At 39.7% G+C, this 10239-nt stretch overlaps 1 protein-coding gene across 3 annotated transcripts in view; it reads right to left on the bottom strand.

Annotated features, from left to right (window-relative positions):
- Nucleotides 1–5324: 5324 nt before the first annotated feature.
- Nucleotides 5325–10239, bottom strand: part of SH3BP4 (SH3 domain binding protein 4) — a 35774-nt gene continuing 30859 nt past the window's right edge. For all 3 annotated transcript variants that reach the window (XM_075180421.1, XM_075180419.1, XM_075180420.1), the window contains one exon: nucleotides 5325–8206. In XM_075180421.1, coding sequence (XP_075036522.1) covers nucleotides 7982–8206 — 225 coding nt within the window. In that variant the 3' untranslated portion in view covers nucleotides 5325–7981. The remainder of the gene's footprint in view (nucleotides 8207–10239) is intronic.

Raw genomic sequence — 10239 nt, 5'->3', positions numbered from 1 at the left:
AATTGTTAAAGTTGACTGATGTTTTGGAGAGTGCAGCACGGAATGATTTAGCTGCACATGCTTAGCCTATGCCCACGCAGTACGTTCTCCCCTATTGTTACATGCAGGATACATCATTTTATCTGGAGCTCGGGAACTGTGTATTTGTACTACATTTTTGTTGATTCTCAAGTGTCTTCACATGATAATCATGTTATATTTATTTTAGATTACTGTTTGACAGGTCAATATATTTGAGGTGTGTATATTTCTTGGATATCTTGAAGCTTAAATCCAAGAGGAAATCTTGCTGTTACCCATACACATGGACAGAAAATTAGCAGTTTTCCAAATATCAAACAAAATTGTAATATCTACATGAGTAACCATTTCTTAAATTTGTCATGCAGACAAAAAATATACAAGAGTGATTGGATAGTTATTCAGTATGGGGGATGCAATTAGTAGGTAGGTTGGTTACCTACTAACATTGTGTTTGCTCGTAAAATAATAAAATACAGCAACCCATATTTGAAAATACATAGAATTGCTATGCATTTGTGCATGCGCCTGATATGTGGCTTAAATGATGATTTATATATACAGATGATATGCGCTGGATGCACATAACCCATTTATTTCTGTAACCCTGTCATTTCAATAGGATTGCTGACATGTAGAAACCCCATTGAAATGAATAGGAAATAAAAAAGTGTCAAAGGCTTTTACTGACAATTAGTTTATGCAAAGAGTCAATAGTTGCAGTGTTGACCCCTCTGCAGTTCGCCCTGGCATGCTGTGAATCCACTTCTGGGCCACATACTGACTGATGGCCACCTATTCTTGCATAATCAATGCTTGGCGTTTGCCAGAATTTGTGGGTTTTTGTTTCTCCTCCCGCCTCTTGAGGATTGACCACAAGTTCTCAATGGGATTCAGGTATGGGGAGTGTCCCGGCCATGGACCCAAAATTTCGATGTTTTGATCCCCGATCCACTTAGTTATCACTTTTGCCTTATGGCAAGGTGCTCCATCATGCTGGAAAAGGCATTGTGTGTCACCAAACTGTTCTTGGATGGTTGGGAGAAGTTGCTCTTTTAGGATGTTTTGGGAACATTCTTTATTCATGGCTGTGTGCTTAGGCAGAATTGTGAGTGAGTCCACTCTCTTGGCTGAGAAGCAGCCCCACACATTAATGGTCACAGGATGCTTTACTGTTGGCATGACACAGGACTGATGGTAGCGCTCACCTTTCCTTTTCCGGACAAGCGTTTTTCCAGAAACCCCAAACAATCTGAAAGGGGATTCGTCAGAGAAAAGGACTTTACACCAGTCCTCAGCTGTCCAATCCTTGTAGCTTTTGCAGAATATCAGTCTGTCTCTGTTTTCTTCCTGTAGAGAATTGGCTTCTTTTGCTGGCTTTCTTGACACCAGGCCGTCTCTGATGTTTTCCTGTAGAGAATTGGCTTCTTTTGCTGGCTTTCTTGACACCAGGCCATCCTCCAAAAGTCTTTGCCTCATTGTGTGTGCAAATGCACTCTCACACCTGCCTGCTGCCATTCCCGACCAAGCTCTGCACTATTGGTGCCCCGATCCTGTGTTAACAAGAGAATCACTGACCTGATGTCAGCTGGTCCTTTTGTGGCAGGGCTGAAATAGAGTGGAAATTTTGCTTTTGGGATAAAGGTCATTGTCATGGCAAAGATGGACTTTGAAATTAATTGCAATTCATCTGATCACTCTTCATGACATTCTGGAGTATATGCAAATTGCCATCATAAAAAAACTGGGGCAGCAGACTTTGTGAGACAAAATATTTGTGTCATTCTCAAAACTTTTGGCCATGACTGTACATCATTGTTCTATATTAATAGGATCATGAAGACCATGTTCTTCTTGGAACATTAATACTTTGTTTTTCTCTCCCATCCAACATGCAAAAGTGACAGGGTAATAAATTCTGAAAAAGGACCAGTGCATTTATTGAAGGACAGGATCTCTTTGTAACATTAGATGGCGCCAAGTCCTGTTTTTGAACTGAAGGCAGCAGGAAGCCTGTAGTCTTTCACCAAGTTGCTCTACATTGATATATTGTTCTGCTGTCACCTTGTTTACAAATCTCCCTTCCTCCTGCAGCAGGGTCTGTCTGCACCCCCCACCATTACAGGAAACTGCCTTACTGTCACTCTAAATGGAAGGAGAATGCTTTCTAAATAAGAAATTAGAGGGGGGGGGGGGGGGGAGTAAAAATTTGTCCCTGGTGAAATTATAATGGACACAAATCTTGTGCTACCATTACTTCCATTGATAATAGGAGGAAAATGCCAATGTAATGGGAGCTGCCTTCTGCCACAGGTAAAATAATTGTAAGTGCAAGTGTAACCAGGCAACCTGCAAGTTGGAGAGAAAGTGGCATGGAAATAGCAGACAGTGGAATGTGAAGAGCAGAATCTGCCTGACCCCTGTGGTGCGTCATGACAGATCTGTACAAGTGCTAATGAGCGCTGGTGAAATGCTGTTCAGTTACCTTCCTGTTTGTATACTTAACAGCTCTAAAAATAAAGTTGTCATACGGTTACAATGTGTCTATATTGTTTTAAAGCTTATTACAAGCTGCTCTACGTGAATCCTGTTCTGAGATATGCTATAATAAACAGAAAAAAAAAGCAAAAATATTTCCAAAGGCGATACGACTTATGCTGCCTACTCACTCGTGAGGGGTTAAACACAAATGACAACACGCGTCAAGTGTGATCGCTTGCAGGACGCTCCTCTGAGCCTAATGCATTCATTTGTAGTGAATGCAAGAAAACTTAGACAGCATCTAACTGCAAATCCTACTGGGTATAGGTCATTGAGACATTTCTATGTTTGTTGACATGACAATAAGTCCCACCCCAGACGCCCACCCCGAGTCATTATTCTAGACTCAGAACTATCCTTTCTACCCCACATGGACTCTAATTCAAGTTACATATATCTAAAAATATTTTCAGAATACAAACATATCTTACATAAGACACTGCAAAAATTTCAATTCATGCACTCATCATCTCCTGCATTGACTATTGTAATTCCCTCCTTACTGGTCCTCCCCAAATCAGACCCCTACAATCTATTTTGCCCGCAGCAGATAGATTGATTTTCCTTGCAAATCGTTCTTCCTCTGCTGATCCACTCTGATTGTGCATTGGTTGCCTGTTTTTTCCAAAGCAAATATAAAATACTTCTAACATACAAGCCCAATTGTAAAGCGCTACGGAATTTGCTGGCGCTATATAAATAAATGTTGATGGCCATCAACAGAACTGCACCAACATACATCTCCCAACTTGACACCGAACAATAAGACTTTCCTAGGTTTTTCAAACCTGCAAGAGATTTCTGATAACCCACCTCTTCAGACATGCTTATAATATTCCTCAACCACCCTCTTAATATCCCAAGATTACCTTATTACCACCCTCTACACAGTTAACACAAGACAACAACCCCTTGACCAACATTGCTGTGTGACTGGATCACTTTTTACCTTTGCAATCTGTCTAAACCAATATGGAATATGTAGCACTTAATCTCATGTATCAAACTCTGATTGTCCCATAGACTATAAGCTTGTGAGTAGAGCACTCTTACCTCTCTGTATTAACCAGTATTGTTTTAATACTGTGTTTGTTCTTAATGGTAAAATACTACAGAACTTGCCAGTGCTATATAAATAAATGATGATGCTTGTAACCAAATCGGTTCCATTCCAATTGATAAGATTCTATTAGTTTTTACACCAGTGAGTAAGGGACCTTAATAAGTACAAACTTATTTAAACTTAGAAACTACAATCCCCAGCATGCTTTGCCAATATATAGCAGCTTATTGCTGGAAGGGCATGCTGGGACTTGTAGTTTCACAAACACCTGGAGTGCCACAGGTTAGCCTAGCCTGATCTGAGGTCTAGTCTCCTTATATACAAATGTATAAGATGTATGCAAAGTCATGTCAACACATATTGACAAGGGAAAGTATTTGCAACTACAGAACAGAGGGACTTAAAATAGCACAGAATTAGGAAACTGAAAAGATCACAAATGGTGATCTAGATAAAGTAGGAGTAATAGACAGCAAGTGTATAACTGAAGTACGGTAGTAGTCAGATATCCACTATATGTTTGTATAAATGATATAATGCCATACTAATTGATGTTTGCAAAGTAAAATGAAGCCCACAATACAATACAGCAAGTGCTCATAATATGTACTACAGAATGGAAGGCCCTGTCTTGAAGTGATTACACTATGATGGAGAGGAGACAAATGAAACAAGAACTGAGCAAGTACATAAGGTTGGCCAAAACATCTTGTTACAGCTGCACTGACACCCAATTAAAAAAGTGGACAGGCAGGGTCACACTTATTTTCCAAAGGACTGGGGGGCTGCTACATGCTTTTCTCAAGACTCCTCTTACATCCTTGGGCAAAAACCGAGGTGTTTGGGTGCGAGTGGGACAGCCAATCACATGCTGCAGTCAAGATATTGCAGCCTGTGATTGGCCCTCCCACTCATCCTCTCGGTCACCATTTTTAAGTTAGTGAGCTAAATTGATTTGTCAGTTCTGTATTACTGACAGCTCTCTGGCTGAGGGCATAAGGGGGAGCTCAGCACTGAACACCAATAAGTAAACAGTTTTTAAAATTCACTTACTTACAGGGGAGGCTGTAATAGAAAAGCAGTCACTAGTGCCTAGAAAATTTAATATCAGCAGGTACAATTTACAATGACGGAGCACATGCCTAGTTTAAAAATGGTTTACTCCCATAAGCAGTTCTTGTTGTGCCCCTCCATCTTCATCACCACTGCAGAGCTTATGGGCCAACTCCACTACATTCTAAACCATAAAGGTACAGCCTAAAATCCCACCATTCCACACGCATGGAGACTTGGATATGAACCAGTTCAAAAGGTTTACGGAATTTCTTGAATTTTATCTGGAGATCTATATATAAAAAAAAAACAAAAACATAACCTCCTGATAAGGTCAATTTTGCCAGAAGTCAATTAACCTAGGGGGTAAATGTATAAAGCTTCAATTTCTGCAACTCACTGGAAATCTGTGACTTTGCAGGGGAAATTTAAAGCGGCGATGGCTTATAAAGGCAAGTTTGCCTTTACAAGCCAACGCCACTTTAAATTTCCTCTGCAAAGTCGCCAATTTCCAGTGACTTGCAGAAATCAGAGCTCATACATTTACCGCCTAGGTGTGTGTGTGTTTGGTTTAGATTGTAAGCTCCTATGGGACAGCAACTGTTGTGAACAATTACATATCCTCTGTTCAAAGATACATACCATGATTGTTTTATTGTTTATTATCATTTATAGCACACAAAAAAAATGTAATGTAATGTTATTATTTAAATAGCATTTCAAAAAGAAAAAAATATTTACAAAATATTTCATTATTTGTGTTTTAACACAAATAATGAACCGCAAGTTCAGGTCCGGGTCCATTGAGGATTGTACCACCAACATGTCTGTGGCCTTCAAACTGGAGATACGTGATCAGATTTCAAACCACTGACATTTTTCAAGCACATCTATTGTTGAATATTAGGAAACAGAAACAATTGTTTCTATACACAAGTCAGCTCTCTAACTTATCAGAACGCGTTAGTCCTTCCTGAACACAAAGACTGAAACCTTTACAAGTGGATATGTACAGGGGAGCAGAGAAAGTAACATTTCCATATTCCAAAGATCTGAGATGGAGCTTTCTAGAGGAGTTAGCAATTATGGTGGCAGTTGCACAGAGTGTAGAGGAGAGATTAAATCATAAGGAACAGTCAGTAAAAGCTTACAATAAGTTGTTGGAGAAGAGGTATAAAATTATATTATATACACATACGCACACAAACTCTTGCATTTATACATTTGATTTCAATGGATGCGTTTTGTTTAAAATAATAAAGTAAAGGTTATATTTAAATATTTTTGTAAATAGTCATTCTGAATCCCACTTAACCATTTAATTGTGGGCACCTCAGACAATGCAGAAATACATTATTTTATGTGTACAAGAGAACGTGGGCCTGCACTAGATAGTCTTTGCTGTACTGTAGATAAGACAATTCTGATGGAGAAAGGAGATTTACTGAACGGTTTAAATGTGCAGTTAGCCATCACTAGCAAAGAGTTGATCAATTTAGTGTAAGTTAGACAATGACAGCAAACTGCTGACTGCTTGCTATGGGTTAATGCACAATTACAAATTTGCACGTTGTTGGTAAATAAACCCCAATGTTAGAAATAAAGATGTAGGTTTTAGGAATCAATTCAATCAATACGAGTGCAGAAAGCTCACTTCAACTCCCAGATCAGAGGTATGCGCTCTGTGGCTCACAACACCAACTGGGGTACCAGAATTCTATTGGTACCTGTTGACCCATATAAAGGGCTGCATTGGCACTTGGGACGGCAGATAAAAAGGTTGAGCACCGCTCAAATGTGCTTTCAACAATATATATGTGGTGATGGACAAATATGTCAAATGGTCACATTTGGGAGGAAAAAAAAAATTAGTTATATATAAAAAACAAACCACTGCTACAAGTCATGTCTGCAAACCAGATAATTCACCTATACACAGCTTCGGAACTCCTCTGGAGCCCTGTAACCTTGTCTTGACAAAGTCAGAGCATCATCCACATGACCACAATACCCAGAAGCTTTCAAAAGAAAGAGCGCGAGAAGTTTGGTTCTTTGACCGTAGACTTTTATTAGACTTATGTGAAATGGATGCGAGGTAGTTAGAAATCTGTCAGAAATAAAAAGGAAAAAAAAAAAACCTAACAAAAAAACTCTAAGAAAATGAAGGGATGGTTTGCTTGCCCCCAGTCCTCAGCTTTCGCCAGTTAAAGATGGTCAGTTAGTGGAAATGGTTTTCACCCCCACTTTTATGTGCTGTGTAGACCTTGTTCGATAAAAGACCATAGAAATGATACACTTGACCTAATATAGGAGCAGGAACTGTAAGCCCATCTGTCAATCAGGGAGCAGTGCATTTATCACATTAGTAAGAGAGATATAAGGCACAGCAAATACTAGTCATAAGGACCTGTGGACCATACAGACCGCTTCAGGAGATTATTATTTTCAGGCAATATCAGTATGAGTAACATGGTGAGACTGGACATGGCTTACCAGCCTTTATTCCCACCACAGATACTGCCTTACGGGATTGTTAAACCCCCTCCTGTCTTCATTTATTGCTTTAACAGGCACATGTGTCAAAAGATTGTCCTGTAAGATGCCGTGCATACAGTCAGGGAAATGGCTCTAGAATTTAATTACATATGTACATATGGCTATACTTAGCCAAAAAGATAAATTAAAAAAAAACAAAAAAACACATGGTACAAAAACACATCAGGTAAAGTTATATAAAATGTCCCACGTAGAATATGAAGTATAAAACCCAAATTGTCCTGTCTGTGGAAGTCACACAGCTATAAAAAGGATGGAAAGGAAAAAAAAAATTGAAAAAGGGTGATCGAAAACAATACGTAAAATGTTTTTGTGCTTGTCCAGAAACCAGGAACAAAGACAAGTAAGTAGTCAGGAGAACTAAATGATAAACCACCCTGTGACTTATTTACACTGTACACACACCCTAGTTATAACAGACAAGGAAGAACCGGTGCTTAAAAACCAGTGTCATCCAGTGCACAGACTTCAACAAAGGGCTATCTGCGTGGATTAAAAAATTAAATACAGAACGTGGCGCAGATTTAACCCCTGACCATGCAGGAGTTAATCTGCACCACTAATATACAGGTCTTTGGAGCATTAGTGTGCACTCAGGGTGTTATGCCAGGAATGGACTGAAATGCATTTATGAACAATACCATGTTCTGCCCCAGGATGCAAAGGTCTCTGTTCAATAAGAGATTCGTAAAACATGACCACCCCCCACCCCCCACCCTGCTGGATCCGTCCTCCTCGATTCTAAGTTTAGATGACACAGTCTTCAAGATCCTGCGTACTAAAGGCTGTTGCTCTCAGGATCTCCAGCGAATTCACAAGAATTAGAGTTCCTGTGAGATGCTTCCATCGCTTGGTGATAGGACTGCGCATTTTATCCAATCCTGTGTGTAACTCCTGGATGACATCTCGGTAACTGTCCCCAATCTGAGAGCTCCAGGTAAGAAGAAAATCATATGCTGGTTTCCACATCGCCTGCAACACAAAAGGATTTGCAACTGAATTTGTGAAACCTACTAGCTAAACCAGGCCTGTCCAACCTGCGGCCCTCCAGATGTTTGTGAAACTACAAGCCCCAGCATGCTTTGCCAGTAGACAGCCTGTTGATAGCTGAAAGGGCATGCTGGGACTTGTAGTTTTACAAAACATCTGGAGGGCCGCAGGTTGGACAGGCCTGAGCTAAACCATTTCAGTCCTCAAGTATCAGTTTATAAGGAATTGTGGATGAGGTTCACTTGCAGAAGTTCGAGGAGTGAGTTGTGAAATTAAATTCATAGTATATAACTCACCCACACATGCAGTTTCATACAAGTACACCAGGGACAAAACAGCAGTTGCTAGAGGTCAATTGGTATGCTGTCCACAGAGACAGCAGGGAAATATTCACCATGGGTAGGAGTATAAAATTAAAAAATACATTTACATATGGAGCAGATGTGGCACTACCACCTACACAGCTTACTCACGGCATGTTCTGTAATAAGCCACTCATTTGGACGAGACCAAAGTTATATACTTATGACTATAAACCTCAATTGGGTATTCTCATTAACATTTAACAGTCCAACACATTACAATGTTTATATCTATATCCTAAACCTATGTTTGTTAGCCAATAGTTCTAGATTCAAAGTTTGCAAACATTGTGATTTAAGACCTATATATATTTGCAGGGCCTGATTATCTAACAGGCTGCAGGTTTTAATCTTGACATATTTCCATGGTACAGGCTGAAGACAATAAGTCATCCCGGAGTGGGTGCTTGAAGATAAGCGGGTAGGAGAGACAAGGATGGCAACCGGCATGGCACTGCGTTAGCCGCCCCCAACCTTCACCAGCTTCATGCCTCCATCTACTATACAGTTCTGATTTTAATGAAAACATAATGAGTGACACAGATTGCTGTGACCAAATTCACAGGAACACAAGCATTGGTGGGGAGGGTGTGAAAAACTGGATATTAAACTAAAGGTTATTTTTACCAACCATATATTAACCTGGCATGGAATGCAAGGGGGGGGGGGGGGCTACGAGCATATTAGCATAGGGCAGCCTGAACCCTTAAATCAGGCCATGTATGTGTGATCATATTTGGTAGCACTGTAATGTTTATAAATGACCTTGTTCATTACATGGTCAAAAAACATACAAAATATTTGATTATTGCAATTGCCAGATAACAAAACATATCCATATTTTCTTTTGTTTCTTTTTTTAGCATATTGCCTGCATTTCATTAGCTGTAATGTTTAACAGCATTTTAGAGCAATCAAAAAGAGTTAGCACTTAATATACATTTAAATTTAATATGATTTTAGGTTAGACAGGATCTACATGCTCAAAGCTACTTTATAGCACACCATTACCTAAAATGGAAGTAATATAAGAATTCCTCTACATTAGTGTTCCTTTTGCAGACATATGCCCACCATATCTTTGTGAAGGTTTACCCCCATCCCTATGTTGCAGGTATATGTCTTTAAAAATGTAAAACCAACAGATTCAGTTATAAAATCAATAAGGGCCTCCGAAAAATGATAAAAGTTCTAAAACATATGGGTTACTAGCAATTCCAGTAACTAACATTAGTTATATGGCTTCACCATAATACAAGACATAGGGGCACATTCAATTCCCCCCGTTGTTCTTTAGAACAATGTGGGGCGCGCACTGTTACGGTTACTACGATAATTTCAACGCGGCTTGATGCTCGCGGCTCACAGCGCTGCAAGCAGAAATCAGCAGAGAAATTACCATAGTAACGGTAACAATGCGCACCCTGCATTATTCTAAAGAATTGAATCTACCCGATAATCTTTCAAACACCATTTATGAGAATATCCGTCATTGTCTCACCATTGCAAAAATTGTTAAAATACTACAAATTGTACATCTTAGAGGCATATTACATTCCGGGATTGCGGCCACGCACATAAAGTGCAATTGCGCATTTCAGATTTCTGTGGTGTAGCGGTATCGGGAAGGAGGCTGCCACACGTAGCCACGAT

Source organism: Mixophyes fleayi, chromosome 7 (assembly GCF_038048845.1).
Source record: "Mixophyes fleayi isolate aMixFle1 chromosome 7, aMixFle1.hap1, whole genome shotgun sequence".
Taxonomy (NCBI): Eukaryota; Metazoa; Chordata; class Amphibia; order Anura; family Limnodynastidae; genus Mixophyes; species Mixophyes fleayi.
Note: the sequence above shows the minus strand (reverse complement) of the source record. Positions and strands in the feature narration are given on the sequence as shown.